This window comes from Pseudomyrmex gracilis, unplaced genomic scaffold (genome assembly GCF_002006095.1).
Source record: "Pseudomyrmex gracilis isolate BER0280 unplaced genomic scaffold, ASM200609v1 scaffold_194, whole genome shotgun sequence".
Classification (NCBI taxonomy): Eukaryota; Metazoa; Arthropoda; class Insecta; order Hymenoptera; family Formicidae; genus Pseudomyrmex; species Pseudomyrmex gracilis.
In genome coordinates, this window is record NW_018020778.1 from 220,209 (window position 1) to 240,035 (window position 19,827).

General features: G+C 41.5%; 1 protein-coding gene across 1 annotated transcript in view; it reads left to right on the forward strand.

Moving 5' to 3' along the window:
* Nucleotides 1-3,640, forward strand: part of LOC109858244 (mucin-3A) — a 37,976-nt gene extending 34,336 nt beyond the window's left edge. The window contains exon 3 of the mRNA XM_020435315.1: nucleotides 659-3,640. Coding sequence (XP_020290904.1) covers nucleotides 659-3,171 — 2,513 coding nt within the window. The 3' untranslated portion in view covers nucleotides 3,172-3,640. The remainder of the gene's footprint in view (nucleotides 1-658) is intronic.
* Nucleotides 3,641-19,827: the final 16,187 nt, after the last annotated feature.

The window sequence follows — 19,827 nt, forward strand, 5'->3', positions numbered from 1 at the left end:
TACCTAGTTTATTTAATGGTTATGCACTTGAGAAGATTGTATCTCAGAGCGCCAAATGCTTTCTCTCTCTCTCTCTCTCTCTCTCTCTCTCTCTCTCTCTCGGAATATCGATTCGTATATAACGAGCGATCTGTGTTAGAAGCCATTGATACCGAATAATTCGCCCGGGCTTGACGACGATGTTATAAACGAAAGTGCCGGCGCGCACAAACAGTTGCGCGAGATATCGCGTATTCAGGAGACACATAAATTTATACGACACGGCTATCCGCGCACTTGCGCTCGTCGATTTTCATCGAAGCTAACTCTGGTGGCTCTCTCGCGTGTGCGCATCTAGTGTCCCATAAATTCATGCAGCCTAGAGAATCGTGACGTTAGTAATGCCAGTAGGATAAATCAATCGGAGCGTGTGCGCGCGAGCGCCGCGTACTCGCGCACATCGGAGAAGGACTATAATAAAATTAAAAACAATTAATCACGACGACAAGGCTCATTATTCAAGGTTTCGTTTATGCGCGCGCCGATCCACGTGTAATTGGCTGCTCTCTCCTTCTTTCTCTTTTATTTTTTTCCTCTGTCGCCGCAACCTTGCAACCCGCGATGTGAACTCTTGTCGACTTTAATTGGTCACGACGGCTCTTAAAATTTCTGTTCGCAGGCCAGAATGACAGCCGGCCGCGAATATTCTCTCCCAAAATGGACTACGACGAGTGGACGCCGCTGGGACGCGGCGACCCCTTGAAAAACAGTCCAACTTTTGACTACGTGCCGCCGGTTCTCGACAGAGTGCAATACTGGCTGGATTCGCAGCAGCAGCACACGACGGAACCATCATCGAAACGCGACATCCTCGTGCTGGGCGTGACCGCGAAGAAGACCAGCCCAAAAATACCCGAGCAGTTTCTCAAGTTTGTGGATGGGCCCAAATTCACACGTACCGCAAGCCAAGATCCGACCTTGTATAGGAACGACTTCACCGGTAGCATCGGCGCCGAGCCGCCCAAGCTCGTGCGTACCACCAACTTCCGAAACGGCCTGGTCGATTACAGGAACCAGAACAGACTGCAGTCGTTGCCCGCCAGTTATTACCCAAATCCATATTACAGCCAGAAAATGAAACCGTACACCATGATGATGCCGCCACCGATGGTCCAGAAGGCTGAAACGTCCACCAGTTACGGTACGGGTACGTCCAAGGATAAAGTGCTTGGTTACGACATGTCTCAGCCGTTCAGTACACAGACGGAGGAAGGTCCTATTCTTCAGGATACGCAGTATTACGGAGTACACTTGAAGGACTACGAGCATTATTCTCCCGCGTCTTCGTCGAGACCGTACCCCACGTCAAAACCATCGTCAGATAAAATTGAGACTATCAAAAGTGTATACGTACCATCCGCGTCGCAAAGCACCAAATCCAGATACGAAGCGACAACTGCGTCAACTGTGTCCTTCGAGAAATCTAACCTGATCTATCAATCGACGCAAACTCTGTCCGGTGGATGGCTTGGCAACAACGGGCCCACATCTTCCTCTACTGAATTTTCGCCAGATGTCAATCAAGTCACTTGGAAAACCGCGGATTACTCGAAAGATCACTACGAAGATCATCATGCCGCAGCTTCGTCCAATCACGAGGTAGTTGTCGGTCAGAATGCGAATATCATCGTAGACGGCACCAACAATGAAAATGAAGAAGTGGTTGTGGGTCAGAAAGAAATCAGCAGCGAGACAACATCTTCAACGTCCGAGAACATCACGCAGACGTCTCTCGCTTCTGTCACCACGGCGGATTCCGTTGAGCAGAAAGAAGATGAAGCTGTGACCGACGCGGAGTCTTCGCAAAAGATGCACATCGTGGTCGCAAACTCGCCGTCCAGCATTATGGACTTGGAGACGCACAAAGCGAAGAAAGGTCCGGTTGCCGTGGTAATGCCGACGAACTACGTCGAAAAGAACACAACTTCGAGTTCGGACCCATCGACAACGCTCCACAACAACGCTTGGGAGAATCCCGTTACGTCTGAGATGACGAAGACGACTCATCAGACATCGAAGCCTCAATTCCAACCGATGAGAAACGCAGTAACGAGTTTACCGATCTCAACGGAAGAGGATCGTCAATCTAGTTCCTCCGTGCCGAACAGAATAATGCCCTCCCCGCAGCTTCCTCATCAGTCTCTATCATCTTCCCCGATGATGCCTCCAAGACATATAGTAAACTCTCCGCATATGTTCCTCCCTCCACAAGCAGTTTCCCAGTATATGTTGCGCACTCAGAACAGACCAAATCATATGATGCACTTAATCGGCAGTATGCGTCCCGGTTTTCGGCCCTCCTCGCCGATTTCGATGTTCCACATGTCGCCGCCCATGACGCAAGTACACGCGCTACCTATGAAGGGAGTGATGTCACCGAATATGGAACAAATTCATCAACGACCGTCGCAGCCGTTCCCCGTGACGTTCACCAGTCCGCCGTCACCGCCGACAACTTTGAACGCACAAGCTACCGAATCTGACGAGCATACGTCGGTCGATCATACGTCTCGATTGCCGACAACGACTGCAAATGCAATGACCACCTCGTCGTCATTAGTGTCATCATCGGTAGAATCGACATCCACTATGGACACTGTGGATCATCAAGAAAGCACGAGACACGATCATCAGTTGCCTTTGGTGAAGATCTTCAGCACCGAGAAGACTACGCTCGTTCCATCCTCGACAGTTCCTCCCCGAACTACAACAGCTCCGAGTTTGACCACCGATCCGATCTTTTCTCACTACAAACAGCCGGCCAAACCAATCCGCGGTCCGATGTATCTCATTATTCAAGGTCACTCAAAGGTGAAGACTTATAAACCCACAATAAACAAGCATGGCGTGCCAGTGGAGAACAACGAGATTGTGGAGAGCGTGACCGAGCGTCAGCTGTCAAAGCTGGATCAGCTGATTCATGAGAATACGAAGAATGGCATCGTCGATCTAGCTGCCGAAAAGAAGAAGTTGGAAGAGAAAGCGCGCGCCGAGAAACAACGTCAGTTACTGCAGCAGGAAAGCCTGATGAGTCTGGTCGAGAGCGGCCTAAGCGGTTTTACCGTGTCACCTTCGACAAAAGACGAGCATCGCGCGTCCAAGTCGTCGGTCACGAGCATCGAGATCAATTAAATGATCCACCGATCGTTCTCCTGTCGAAGAACAAAGGCAGGATGCTGAACGCCTCGCAAAATAGAGCGTTCCCTTATTGCGCGGCAAAGCTAGCAGGGATAAATAGCGAAAGTAGAAAGTAAAACTCGCTAGGAGAACGAAATATCGATTTATTCCGTAATCGTTGGGTGAAAAATCGATTGTCGCGAAAATCGCCGGATATCCGAGATATAAACACTGAAGGTTCACAGCAAGATCTCGTGTATGAGATTTCTTTTCGATGTTCAGAGCTATCCCCGAGAGATGGATGCAACTTCAAAACGTTGGCAAACGAGGTGTCGGAAATTTACGTTGTTTATTATTTTGTTTATTGTTCCGTGATACTGAGTGCCTTCATACATTTCTTTTTTTTTTACTCATTGCTCTTGAATAACACGAGCATTTTGTAGATTTACAAATGACAATTAAATTTACACTATATTACGCAAAGAACAAATATTTATTAGTAATTTAAATATTTATTGATAATTTATGTAAATTATGTTGAAATAATTTATTACACAATTATTATGTGTGTGTGTGTGTGTGTAATTGTATAGTGATGCATATATATATTTTATATTATAATTATAAATAATTTAATTTCCACATAATTTATTATATTTATATAAGTCGCTTATATATATGTAATTTATTTTATTCATATTTTGCATACTGTAAAAGAGAAGGATTCGTTAAAGTTTTGCAGTAATTGTTACAATTAATTTTGACCGGCGTCGAAGCTATAACGTGCGCAACAATCGAGATGAGAGGCAATTAGCACGACGCAACTAATAACATTGTCTTTTTTTTATCTTTGTCAATAGCTCACCGTCGCGTTTATATACAGATGGTCACAAATTTACACGCGTTCCGAAAATTTTCAAACAATCCGAAGGTGATGTTTATCGCAAAAAACGTATATCTCGAAATTTTATACATATTAAATTATTATCTCGCAATTTTTTCACCGTGCTTGAAATTTGTGATCGTTCCGAAATTTTATTCCGTAATCGCGTGTGTGAGCAGAGCATCAGTTTTATTGCGTTTTTTTTTTTTTTTTTTTATCCGAGATCGACGATTGTCACCTCGCGGTGATGACCATCTCTCGCTGTCAACAGAGGCTCAACCAGACAGTTTTGACCTGTCACGCTTTCATCCACGATGAGAAAAGCGCGCCAATTTCATATGTGCCAGTATACATAACATTACATATATATATATATATATACATAAATATATCTATAGAAACATAATTACATATACGCGTGTGTCACATGCGTCTGCATGCAATAAACGATCGCTCAGCGATTCAGATCGCGCGTTTGCATCCTCGACACGACGGCTATCGCGATCGCAAATGCGGCAAGTGTACGAATCGGTATTCGCATTTCACACTCGCTAGTTTACGGCACTCAAATCCGTAAGTACGTCTCGTCGCGCTTTCTTTCGCAATCTAAATATTCAATGTGGATTATATCGCGAACTCCGATATTTGTTGCTGATGATTGTCACGGAGCTGTTATTGAACAACACAAAATCATGTCTCGGATCGGTCGATCGCTTATTATAATTACGTCGCGAAGCTTACGATCGTGTATTGTATGCATGCAACATTATTTACCGTTGTACGGCAAGTAGTTGAGAAAGAGGAATATGGAATGTCTCAGCACGGCAGATTTTTCTCAGCAAATTTACAAATAAAAATTGAGTTACACACTGATTTCAATTAATCTTTGATTTTGTCAAGTTTTTAACGGGATTGAGCTTTATATCCTAAAATAAAATTTGTTGAACTTAAAACTACAATAAAATGTAGCTGCAAATATAAATTTACGTTAAAATTGTTTCTTCTTTCCGCGGAAGAAAATTTGCAGTGTTTCTAAGATATTCTGTACAATATCCAACGGTTATCGATGTAATTTATAGATTTGAATATTGAGAATAGATTTCTCGTTAGTATCGTATATTTCTTGTTCTATAATTGCAGAAACGAGATGCGAAAACGATCAAAAAGGATATTTAGTACTTGAAGAAATGTAGTTGCGTATTTCCACCTTATTTATTATGCTAAGAGTTATATGACGCGAATCAATAGCTTCAACGCTCATAACTTTCTCTCTTTCTCTTTCTCTCTCTTTCTCTCAGACATACTTATTTTAAGTCGATATTGGAACTTTTCGTTCTCAATTTCCTTTCTTTACTATGCGATATACTTATTTAACGCGAACATCGTCGCTCCATAGAATTCAGTTGTGTATTGCAAAAGCCAATCGCCAGCAGCAGAATTTCTCGATTCTCCTGATTCTTTTTCACGTACAGTCGTACGTGGTTACACGTACAGTTGTAACGTGGCGCGCGTCCTCTTCTTTCACGCGCTACAAATTTCTATTCATTCCTCGAACAAACTTCTTCTTCGTTCGAACAATGTCGCGAAGCGTAAAAACACCGAACTTCCGCGACGTATCGAGAGAGAGAAGAGACTCTGGCGACGGCTTCTCTCCCAGTTTTTCCGTTTCCGCGGACTCTCTCGAAAAAGGGGTCATGACGGTTGCCGATTCGAGGTTTTGTAACGCGCTCCGTGTAAAGCATTCCCGTATATACCTTAGGCGCTACATTGTGAAACTCTTACATTAACACTAGTCTTACACTTTACCAGTTACCAAACATATCGCGTACGTACTAACAGAGCTCACACACGGAATACATGACGACTCTCCTTTGCCTCGTAGCAATCGTAACTAATCGTAGTCGAAAGTTGTTATGCTCACTCATGCGCAACATATATACACACGCATTACACATGACATATTAAATAAAATATATACATACATATATTACATATATATATATGTATACGTATTTATATATAAATAGATGATATATGTGCTCTCTCTCTCTCCCTCTGTCTCTCTCTCACTCTTTCGGGAGGGCGAGATAATCGCGTCTTCGCGATCATCTTCATGCATTCGATGTTACGTTTTGCACGCGACGTGCATTAATTTTACGTACGATAAATTGTACCTGACGGTCACACACGCGTTCTGTTGATTCTTTTCTGTTTTTATTAATAAAGCATCCTATTATCGATCCAACGCTTTTTTCGATTCGCCACCCTTGCAGGAAGCAACACCTTTTTAAAGAAGAAAAGAAATAAAGTTTCTGGTCCGGAAGAAAGCTACTCTTTTTTTTTGTTTTAAATTTATTTTCTGAAAAATACATTATTAAATACATACGAGACGTAACTCTTCGCGGACAGACATGGATCTTCCAGACCCACTCAAAAATTTCAAATCCGGTGTTTGTTGTTTGTTTGTTTGTTTGTTTGTTTTGTTTGGCGCAGTATTGTTTAAATTTCCAATTCAAAAAAAACAAACTTGAAAAAATATTTATTTTTCGCTGAGATATTTGTTTTTAAAGTTGCGTGAGTCTCACAGACTTTTTTGTTTATTGTTGAGCAGAATCTGTCCAACTAGTCATTTTTGAGGTCTCTCCACGAAGGGTTAAAAAAATTATATTTTTATGTTTTTAAATTAAACACTTTGAGAGTATTTTTCATTAAAGAGAATACTATTTACTACAAAATTTATGAAAGCACATACTGGTGCTACTTAGGTCAGTTAAACATCTTACTTGAGCAATAGTTCACAGCTTATCTCGATATTACATTTATGCGTAATTGCAGTTATCCCATGTGGCTTTACGTACGTTCACGTGTAAGTACGCATTGCGTCGCGCGCACCAATCGTAAATTACACTCAGCTTTGGTGCAGTCCTAACGGGATGCAGATCTGTCAAAGGAATCCGGCGTGTAGACGAATGTGTGACACATTGAGGGTCTACCGCGTCGACGGATGAAGTTATACCGATAACGATCTTACGGTACTCTGACGTATCGTAAATTTCGTATACGAGCGCTCATTAAAAACGTTGTTAAAATCGCCATTGAAATCGTAGCAAATCGATGAACGTCTTTGCATTCTTGCGCGGAGTACGTACTTCATTTAAGATCTGACTTTTAAAACTTCGCTCGCTCTTGATCTTTGATTCATTTAATATAAATATTTTTGTTGAAAATGCAAAGAATAGTAAGTGTGAATTTTGAATGCTCGCGTGATATTACGGAGATCAAAATATTGATGTTGTAAAATACGATTGCATCGGCGAATTTAACGCTTTTTACGTAAACAGCACACGCGATGTATCCCGTGTAAACTCACCAGCTAGTTTGTTTCGATTATCTTTAATTGAAACGGTCAAACTGATACACGGGATTGACAAATTTTCCGAGCGCGGACTAATTGCGTTTGCACAGTTTCGCCGCACACGTTATTTGGCGGTACTGCAAATTCTGCGATTATACTAGTTTCTGTTGAATCTGATTTATGATAGTGAAATAATTTCTTTCGGAAAATTGGAAAGAGAACATGTATTTTGCTGATCGTAATTGGTTGTATTTCGCGATTCATTAATGCATTTGCGATTACAAACCGAATAAGTGATAAGAAATTCTGATGAAATTTAAATGAATATTGCGTATTCAAAAAGATTTGTAATGCGAAAAAGATCGTCTTTTGGTTACGATCTCAATTGTCGTCGAGAATAGCGTCGGGAGATCCAAATTAAGGAAAACGATCGAATGCAACTTTCATGAAGAATTCACGAATCCCCGAAGACGTCAATTATGATTAAAATGTCAATTACGAGAATCAGTTGACTCTGAGACGGCCTAAATCGGAGAGAGCTGTCACGAATTCAGACAAATGTTTCACTTAATTATGTTCATTTAATTATGCGTATAAAACAGAAAAAATTACGGAGGAGGGGATAGGGAGAGAAGAGATAGGAAATCAGACGTGCTGCCAAGGTGGACGGACACGAAGCCGAAGTAAAACTCCGGGAACGAGGTAAGACGGGGAGGTCGCGGTGCATCGAAAGCACGAATTTAAGGTTAATTTATAGCGTAATTTAGTTTCAATGTCGGCAGCATAAATCTCCCGTAGAGGACAGGGGTCTGGGCCCTGGGGGCCGCGTGACGTGGCCACGTCGGGAAAAAAGTCGGCAAGACAAAGAAGAGAGGCGGGGGACATGTAGGTCGATAAATCTGCTTTTTGTTGCTGAAGTTTCAAAATGATGAATTTCAAGTCAGCTGACATCGCTATCTCAACGATAATTCGTAATATCCTATTCTTAACGACGACGTGTTTAACATTTTTTTCTTGCACGCGCGATTTTAATTTCCAAATTATCGAGAAAACAAAATCTCGCGCGTTAAAATTTCTGATGAGACGCGAATTGCGACAAGTATGACACTGATATTATCCGTGACTACGATTTCTCCCACTGTCTTAGTGATATATTCGTCCTTCGAATCTCTCTTATGTGCTTGGAAGATCATGTGCTCGAACGAAGGATTCTTTTTCGTTTTACATAATTCGCGTCCTCATAAATTCTATCAATACCATTCTTCTCTTCGCGTGCGCGAACATAACCCAACTATATAATATCGCCGTAATATATTTCATCTCGCAAACCGTAATACCCGCGAAGTTTCTCAGACGAGAGAAGAAAGATCAATATACAATATCGCGAGCCATACAATAACCAGTGCTCATTTCCTCTCCAAGTATCGATTTTACTCCCGTGGACATTCTGTATATGTGTTATGTGATGAATAAAATATGAAATGTGGTACCGCAAGCGGCGGCACCTTTCAGAGTCGAGTTTGCACGCGTGTCGTTCGCAAGGTGAGCAAGCGGCGAAATTAATCATCAGAAGAAGTAAGCGGTTTAGGATTTGCGTATCCACGGAATTGTCGTTTCGCGTTTCTGAAATAACGCCGGTATTCGACAAGACGTAGCCGCCCACGCTCCGAGATTAATCGATGAAGCTTCGAAAGAGGGTGTTTCCTGTCAGGCTGAAAAATTGCGTGATTAACGAGAAAAATGTTCTTCGCAAAAGTTCCACGCTGGGAGCGTGGACGAAGGATCGCGGAATGCCGGTATCTCACCTTCTTCATCACTATATCTGCCCTCCCGCCCTCTTCGAGCATTAATATTTCTGAAGTGTCCTCTCAGACGGGCGCGTTAAGACTTCTGCTCAGCGTCAAGTCCGATTTGACAATAACAACAACGAGAACTAACAGAGAAAGAAAAGAAAAACAAAGTGCAAAAAAAGTATAAGTGCGCAACACGAACAGACACGAGCAGACTCACGAAGCGAAGTCTGGAATGACCTGAAAACACACCAGAAGTTTCGTGCACTTTGGAAATAAAAGTGTTTAGCAACGAATCAAGAGATTTTTTTTCAACAAACTGCATCTGTAAAATCGAAAACTTTCGTTCGGAGTGCGATTCAGCGAGAAAAAAAAAACGGAAAATCAAGGTACGATTCGGCGGCTGCCAAAAACCACTGTGACAAACTTATGTTTCGATTCTATTGTCTGGATTTTGTTGTTCAATCGAAAGAAGAATTTCCGGTATATATATTTTATTATACGAGTGCGCTCTATTGACTTTCACGCGCGTTTATACACCGAAATAATCCTTTTATTTTCACGCAAAGTGCGCGAAACTTTCGCGTATTTTCCTCGCTTCTGACGTCATCAATACAAAATGGCCGAGGATTGTATGGAGGAGCTTTAACGTGAAGTGGCGACTTTAAAAATTGAGAAATACCGCTCGATTTTGTTTCCTGACGGCTTTTAAGAGAAAAAATATACACGGGTTTTTATTAAAAATTTATAATTTATGCATCGTAAAAATTTGATAAGTAAGAAAGAAATGAAAACAATTTAGACTCAAAAGCGTCTTTCTCTCAATGTAGCAAAAAATACTTAGTAAAGTGACATCAAACGAATATTAAAAAGTTCTTGTTACACATATATAATTTAATTGAACACATATCTCTCACGCGAGAGAATACAGAAAAAAATAAAATAGAGAAATTGCATTGCCTTTCTCTCGACTTCTGCGCGCATTACGGTTGTCCATCAACATGCTTAAATCTTTTCACAGCCAGCGCCGTATCGTTCTTGTCGGAAATGACGTCTCATGACATCCGACTGAAAGTGCCGGAGAGAAACAAAGTTGCAGCAAAATGGCGCGGCCAAGAAAGAGAGAAAGAAGGAGAATAAGTAAGGGAGATGAGAGAAAAGTCCATGGAGAACAGCACCGCTATCTCGTTTCTCTCCTGCTTCACCTCCTTCTCCTCTCTGTCTTTTCTTTTCTTCTTTCCGCGCAATCTCTCGCAGGCTTTTTCCGACAAGCTCACGCCTCGGGATTTGGTTCTCTGGCGCAAAAGCTCGCCATTGTGACGAACCGCCGCAAAATTAAGGATCTTTTTCGAAATCATCGCCACGACTTATTTTACTTTTTACCACGTCTTCTCACGTTTTTCATATTCAAGTGAAATGCGACAGACATCCGTAACGCGGACGTGAAGATCAAACTTTATCTGCGTTCGTGACCGACCTTAAATAAGGCGATTCATATGACGGAAGGAAGAATATCTTTTCAAAGATTGAAGAACGAGGGCAAATTTGCATTTTTTTTTTTGCAGAATCTACATTGAAGAAAAGACACAATAAAAAATTGCAGTACACGAGAAATACATTTTATACTAAAATCTTTTTGTAACGGGTGTCCCGACATCGCAAAATCCGCACATTTATGACTCCTGTGATACGGGGAATGTTGGATTAGAAATGTACGAAGTAGCGAGACCCTTATGGAAGTGTGAAAGCAAGCAACACTGGCGACGACGACGACGGACGGCAGTCGCCAGACGGGAAAGTTATGTTACGGTGCGGTTAGTCGCGATAAAAGCTCGACGAATGAGCGAATTACGTGGTGAGAAATTTTTTCGGGGTCAAGCGCGAACAATATTGCAAACGGGCTCTCGCATCGTGTCGCCGTTGAGATCTTCGCGTTCCACGACTGTCTGCGCGTCGTGAAACGCGAACCGTTAAAAGCGACCGATCCTGCTTCGTCTTCGACAACGGCCTCGACCCCGACGAGGACAATGCCGCCCTCCATTTTGCCGCTCATGCGCGCGATTTTTCACACGATCAGAACGAAGAAATTCTCCGGCGTGATGAAAAATTGCAGGAACCCTGGCGGGACAAGGGTTTTGCGCGGCGCGTTTCTACGAAGAGTTTCGCGAGTATATATATACTCTGTCCGGCTAATGGAACGAGATCGGGCATAAAAATACGAGCGTGTATCCTTGCTCATGTGGACGCGCGGGTTTGATTCCAAGCGTGAAAAGTAACTTTTTTAGAGTGATGATGCATTTTATTTACTACATACGGTAGATAGATGTTTGAAAAGTGAAGTTATCTCGTTGATTTTCTATTCTCTCTCATGTCGATGGAAGCACTTAATTATATTCGAGATAGGACTTTATTAACTAGAACTAGATGATTTGTGCAATTTCTAGTTGTAATAACTCAGTCTCGTCTACTTGAGAGGATATAACTCGAACAGCTTGTACTTGCGTGGTAAATTTGTTAAATGTATTCCCGTCGTAAGTCAGTTCACGTGGTTGATTATTTACGATCGGTTTATGTGCGTTTCGTGCCTGGTCGATACCTTAATCGGTACGTCGATATTAACAGATTGATTGGCCATAGCTATCAAACTCGGGGCCGAGTTTGTTTCGCCCTTTTTGCGGGTCGACGGCCTTCGGCATGATGTGGGCCGCGTCACCCGTATAAAAGCATTGTGCATGCTGCCCGGACGGACGTACAACCGGCTAACTCGATGGGAAAATTTGCCGGAGACGCATGAGAATGCAGTTCTTGCGTCTGCCTTTAAATCCTTCGTGATTAAAAGATGAGAAGAAAAAAAGGAGACGAGTTTTTTGGTTTTTTTTTACTCTTCTTCAAAAAGTATAATTAATTATCATTTTTTTATGAAATAATTTTACACACACACACTATTAATTTTATAAAAAAAATACAGGTACTAGTTTTTCTTATTTATACAGTGCGTTTAAACGTCAGATGCAATTTTATATAAAATTATTATTTTGTTGTTTCTCGCGTGTGTAAAGTTTATATACAAATTTTTTGTGATTTTATTCGACTTTAAGTTTGATTACGTATAACTGTGGTTTTGGTTAATAAATATTTAACAGAGATAAAACTTGGATTTGTAACACTTTATTCGGATGACCGTTGATTTCGGACACGTCAATAGTGTCAATATAGTGTCAGCGCGACGCGCTGACTCATTCTCACTTGTCATCATTTAGTAAATCCTGTCATCGCTCGTGCAAAATCCCATTCACGCAGAAAAAATGCAACATTGTATGGGTCGCGGCGTTTCCGACTTCAAAAGGGATATTTACAGAGGAGGATGTTGGACGTGAGAAAAAAGTTACGGGTTTTGGCGCGTCGACAGGTAGATAAGGGACCGGCGAACGGAAAGGTCACGCTTGCCGACCTTAATGAAAGTTAAACCTGATGGCGGATGGTGTGTGTTCACGCCATTGCCGTACCGTTATCGGAGCTCGCGTGGGCATTGCAGCCAAAAAAGCCGAAATTTACTATTACTTTATTATCGATCGCTTCTCGTCAAAAGGATTTTCAACAAATCTCGTGTGTTTATTTCTATTATTTATTGTATGAAAAAAATATTTATTTCTCTTTGAATTTTTTAAATTTATTTACAATAAAAGTGTCAAAACGACGTGACAAGTTTCGCTCGTATCGTAGGATATCTATTTCAAACGTAAAGATCACTAAGCTTCTTAATATGAAAAATTTCAGCTACATCAATAAATACGGAGATCAGGTTACACGTCAAAATGGAATTTACGTCTCGTCGCGATATCGCTGTAATACCGACATGAATTCTACGGAAGTGTTCCATAACGAATTTTCAAGCTGCTGCAGGCACCTCAATTCATGAGAATCGATCGAACCGATTAAATCTGTGTGTGTGTGTGTGTATATATATATATATATATATAGAGAGAGAGAGCGTTATATTTATTTCTAGGCGATCTCCCTCCCTCCACTTACCCTCGATGGAAAAAGTCGTCAGGCCATTTGCCATAGAGCGAACGCGCCAGCTGCATCCTGTTGTACTTCCACCTATTCCGAGCACACCCTCTTTTTCTCTCCTCTTTCTCTCCTCTTTCTTTCTTCCTCAACTTTTTACAAATGCTCTTCCGAGCAACGTCACTCGAAACGCGACCTATTTTGTGACGTCACTAATTACGTTATCGCGCGCAACGTTTGAACGGAGCCAAGCAACGTCATCCTGAAGGATTAAAGCTGCCGCTTATAGTCTGCTCGTTGAAATAGTGAAACTTATCGCTTCAATCTGGAACGTGGTGATCATCTACGGGAAGTGCGCAGACCTCATTGCACTACTCGGGAAACTGGAAACCGCCGGCAAAAACTAACCCAATATCGTTGCCCTCGTACTCACCCCCCATCGTGATAGAAAAAAGAAAAAAAAAACAAAGTACAGAGAACTCACGCCTCCGCGGCTCCGGCCACATCCTTTTCATCTATCAAGCTTCCGGCACGATTCGTGTACCGCGTGTTTCTCGATTTCTAGAATTCCCGATGTAATATCGGTTCGCGACCGTTGTTTTCGGATCGTTGCACAGTTGTTTGAAAATCGACACGTACAACAGTTCCGTGCGCGTAACATTCGACAGTTTCGATGTACAAATCACTCGAATACTCGATATTTCCGCGGAAGCGTGTAGTCTCCTCTGCGAATCCGCGACGCGCTCGTGCAAAAAGCTTCTTCGAGACGTTTGTACATGCAAATGTCATATTTCAAGCGTAGAACGCGAGCGCGGAGGCGGTTCTGCGCGAGAGTTTATTGGCAGTTGCGTTCACAAGGTGTAAGTGAAGGAATCCGATCGAAGCCATTTTGCGAAAATGTCTCAAAACGATTACGCGCGTTCCGAACGTTTGACATTGAGATACTAATGTACAAACATTAGACACGTGTCTAAAGTGACAACTTCGTCTATTTTGAGACTAGCGATGGATTTTCAAGATGAGTGTTTCTCCCACTGTATTTTCCGCTCTCGTTGAATAATTAACAAAGTTTTTGCAAGAGAGAAATAGAGAGGAACTCGTAAATTGACGGGAAATTCACAAGGTAAACGGAATAAGTAATTTTATCCACCGATCCACACATTTCAATTATGTATCAATTGCTTCTCTTCGTTCTCGTGATTCTGCTCGTCGGAGATTTTTTACTCGCGTGCGCATAAATTGTGATCATAAATTCTGTTCGTGCTATATTAACTGCTTTAACATCTCTGGAAAAAAAAATTATAATACAATATTACGCCAACCTGATTTCCGCGAAAAATTAATTAGACTATATATGCAGAAAATTAGAGCGGAACAGAGTAAACGACGAACCTTAATTTCATTGTCGGGATTTTCATCTTCCTGTCAACGGTTTTTGAAAACACATCGAGTTCCGTTCCCCCCGTAATCTATTTCGCGGATGTGAGCGCAACAGCGTTACGTTATATATATATATATATTTTTTCGGGAATATTATAAAGCCCGACGAGTTGGGAGAAAGTGCCATTACGTCGACAATCACATCCGCCGCAGTCCGTTAAACCGGGTTTTATGCTTATTGTTCGCGCAAAAGTTGGCCCACGGCCGACGTATAAAATTGCGTTACGAGCCGCGTCACTCACAACCAACGAGAGATTCTCGCTCGCGAAATTAGCTTGTGAACGCGCGGCGAGTCTTTCATTACCAATTAAAGTCTTGTAAAACACATGACGACAATAAATCGTCTTTATATTACCGAGCCGCGCAATGAATAACAGTGATCACGGAGCGATCTTAATGGATATTACGACACAGTAAACGAGTCGATGGACAGCCGACGAAGCCAAAGAGAAATGTTGCGCACAACAGACGTCCCGTCGTCACGCTGTCTTGCACCCTTGCAGACGTATTAATTACCGTTTCGGGAACCGAAAGAGGCGCCGAGATTCTTTGATATTATCCCTTTCCTTGTTAAAACCGACCTGTATTTCTGCAAAACAAATTAATTAAATAAAAAATCTATGCAAAATTGCATGAGAAGAAAATTTATTGCAACGTTCGCGTCTTCTTCCCTTCCCTAAAAGTAGAGGCAAAAATTGCCGACAATTGTAACAATTTGTTTTTTTTTGTAAGTGAAGGCGAGTTGTTTCGTTGATTTAGTTTATTTTCATGCTTATGTTCTGTGTAGATGTAAATAACAGAGATACTTTTTTCTCGACGATGCATTTAGAGAAAATTGATTATATTTTGCTTTAGAATGTGTTCGCGAGTGTGTATGTTAATGATTCAAACTGTTCGCACGACTGGGTGATAAATTAATTTGATCGCGCCACTCGATATATAAATTAACGATATAAGTTGATTAGCGTCGTTCATACGATGAACACGATAACAATCTGTATTCCGTGAATATAATTATAATCACGATGATACAATAAACAAAATAAATATGCAAATATATGTACGTATAATTGTATATGTGTTATATTGAATTATATATACATATATATATATATATAATTCACGTTCATAAATAAGCAGACGTAAGAGAGCCGGTGATGCAGAGGTGATCCCGTGAGGCATATAATTAGAGCGCAATCCCGGGAGAAATTCGAAGTTTACATTCACTTTAAACTTCTTCGTTCTCTAATGTATCGCGCGTGACGCGAAGAAACTTCACTCGATTAATTTTCACGACGAAACGCTCGGCACTATTATTCGCGCTGTTACAAATTTCGACGCGCAATTTCTATTCGGCGAGCGAAAGACAAAAAGAAAAGTGCAATCGACTTAACTGATTCTCTTATCGAATTCAATTTCCTATTTTATAAAACGCGCGACACTAAAGTAAGGTGCGACAATGTGCAACTTCGAAATTGCATAAGATGTCATGTTGCTTAGCCCGGAATTATTCAGTCTGTCGCAAAACGTGAGATATTTGATCTTTTCGTGGACTGACATGAGTCTCCCAGACCCACTCAAAAATTGCGCATATGTTTAGTAAAAATTAGGTTTTTTTAAACGCTTGTATCTTCAAAATTACGGAAATTTTTTCAATTTGTTTTTTTATCGATGCAGAATTGTTCGCGCAAACTTTTTATTCAAAACAATAAAATTTAAAAAATATTGAGTTTTCACGGAGATATTCGAAAGTTGCGTGGGTCTCACACAGACTCAATCAGTTCAACTAGCAGGCATTTTTGAGAGTCAGTCCAGGATTGAGAAACAATATTTCTTCTAAAATAAAAAAAAAACAAATAGAAACTTAAAAACAAAAACATTTGCGTACAGGAAACACGTACGTAAAGCAATTAAAGACTTAAACGTCTGCCCGCCGACTTTCATCGCAAAGGCAATAACGTGTTTTTCACGACAAAACTAGAATTATTGACGTGCGCGCGCGTCTTTAACGAGGAATGCGCGCGCGTTTACATGTGGTGCGTGTACGTGCGTAACGCTTTGTCGAATGCAGCTAACTGCCGGTCTCTCTTTCGCGGAGTGAAATTCTAGAGAGTGTATACTTGTGTATATATGTATATTATACATATAGCGCGCCGTATACTCGCCGTATTCGCGCGCGTATAATTAAGTCCGGGGAACCGACCTGTGAAAGCATCGAAATGTCCGCAAGAAGAGCGGACTAATCCCCGTGCAGATGACGCGAGTCGATAATGAATCCGATTAGGCCACCTTTAGAATCTGCGGCGCGACGATATTCCATCTACGGATTATTCGTATTACGCTTGTACGTACACGCGTATAAATCTTTTCTCGCAGGAAACCATGTGAAAGGTCTCCTCAGAAATTGTGCATTTCTTTCTGCTACATTCTCGAACTCTTGCATCTCGCGCAAAATTATTTTAATAAATTTCAATAAACTCAACGTATCTCGTGTTTCAACGACTCTTGATGTAATATAAAAAAAAAAAAAAAATAATAAAATTGGTTTTATAGCTGAAATAAAATGACGTGTCGAAACGTGTAACTCGATTTTGAGTTAGAAAAATGAGAAAAACCAGATGTTTGTAACAGAAAAAATATTATTAATTCATATCTCGAGACAGTATTTTTACGAGAGAATAACTCTGTTACAAATAAAACAAAAAAATTAAATATCCAACGATTATCCTTATCAACAGTCACATTTCCGATAAAAAAATTTATTACAGGAAGACCGAAGCAACATATTTACGAGCTTACGAACATCAATAACATACACAGCTCTAAACGAGGTGGGTCTTTGGTAAAAATCTCGCGACGAGACGAGCCCGGACGATTGCGAGTTCACGGGCGTGAACTGTCTAAAGCTCGTTACACAGGCGATTAAACTAATTTTCTCATAGTCGGAGAGCGTGGCAGCTGAGTAATGCGCTTAGCTCGTGTTTGAATGCACCGCGGAATAGCATCGAGCAAAGGTTTGCCTAGATCGGCGCGCGTTTACGTGTACGTGTATGTGTGACCGATGCGGAAAGAAGAAACGAAGGTCGAGTCGCGCGTCTGAATGGTACGTGAGTTCCAGAAACACACTGACAGCTCGCCGATTCCTCGTAGCGATATCGGCGAACAAGCAGGTTGATACTTGTCTCCTTTGCGGCACTCGTTCGAACTCGTCGAATGCTTCCTGTCGCGTGAATACTCGTCGGATTCCTCTCCTCTCGCTATGGCATCTCGCGGAAATGCCGTTGACCTTATAAACTCGGCGAGAAACGCAGGAAGCCGAACACTCTTTGAGATTTATTCTTTCGAGAATTCCGCACCCACAAGATTTTGTCTCCTAATGTCGACTTTTTATTTAAACAAGTAAAATTTATCTTTGGACCGTCGTTCATCTCTGTGTTCAGCGACATGGGGTGAAAATTGCTTGAGATTTCGATTTGTGTGCGGTTTCATAATTGTACGATCGATTAAGCGAGGCCTCGCTCCTGTGTATTTGTCCCAGGTTTTGTGTCACACATTCAAATCCGCCGAGATTACACACAGAGTTTCCGCAGACTCTTCGTGATGTCGAGTATTTCGTCCGCGTGTAAGATACTTCAGCGGGGTTATCCAATTAGAATGCAACCCAGTTTTCGCGACACACGTCTCGCTTTAAATTATGAAGTTGCGATATACACAATCTAAACCACGCGAGACGCGTGGCAGAAGTGTATTATTTTCGTCCATTGTGTTGCTTTTGTATGACCGTCGGTCATGCATTATCCCAAGAATCTCGAGCTGCGTTATTTTATCTTACTGCGCGCCCGACTATCTGCGAACCAATATCGATCGTTACATTCTCAAAAGCCCTAAAAAGAAAGAAACCAGATATTTTTATCGATAAACATCGGTCTGTCTATTTTTTGTCGGTATAAAAGTTCAAATTCTACATTCTCACATTGTAATGCGAACGTCGAAATACTTTGCCTAAAATGTCAAAGACACAAACCGATATTTGCGCGTCGAATCGTTGTGATATTTTTTCGCGAAAAACATTTAAAATTTGTTCACTCAGACATCACCAATGCGTATCCCGAATTGTCCATGTGTAATACTTTTCGATACGCGCGCGATCCGCGACTCTTCTTGATTGAGAAGTCTATATTTTGTAATTACCGCTCGTTGTATTTTCTGTCTCGAATTATCCCGGCTGTTTCGCGACGTTGATGTACGACTCGGCGTCGACATTAATGCGTTCGTACTGACATTATTGTCCAAACGATGTCGGCGGCCGAAGAATCGTTCGGTCGTTTTCACGATTGATTACGAGATTTATTTGCGCGAGACGACGCGACGCATCGATCGTAATGCGTTGTATATGTTTTTACACACATACGTGCCGCAGCATCGAAAACTTGTCGCGAGCGCGATATCGCAACAATAAATTTTGCGCGCAAAGAGCAGATGAACGTAAACTGAAAAAGATGTAAAAAATATTCAATCTTTGATCGTCGCATTTGTGCAAATTGAAATATGGACGCCAAAAAAACAAAAAAAAAAAACAAAGTTTATCGCCGATTTGGAGGATTAAAAACTCGCAACAGCGTAAACTGTGAACTTCTCTTCGGCCACTTTGTCCGTTTGCAGGTGTTTTTTGCGAAGTTTCTGCGAGAAGAAAAAAAACCGATGATGCATCACTTCCGCGATACGTAATATTCGAACATCGCGAGATATTACAATCAGCGAAAAGTTATTAACTCGACTGGCCACGAAATCGAGAATGAAGAAAATAGGCGACCTAGAGCGAGGCAGATCGATAATCGAAAGCTATGGTACAATCTGCCGACCTAAAAAAAAAAAAAAATGAATTCGCGCTGTCATGCGCACCGACGACGTAGGTGAAAAGTAATATCGATGATCATAGAATGTAGCGCGTGCGCGCGCGTTCGAAATTGAAGCTTTAATCATCTCTCAGATATCGCGGAAGGAAAGACTACCGTTTTCTCCTGACGGGATTATTAATCAGGTTCGCATCTAGCGCTATGCCGCAGCATAGCAATGTCGGGTGGTCGATTCGTCTCATCACGTTAATTGATTAAACGCCATAGCTCGTCTAATTGAAAATGAATGTTTGTATGTGTGTGTGTGTGGGAAACGAGAGGCACATATCGTTCATC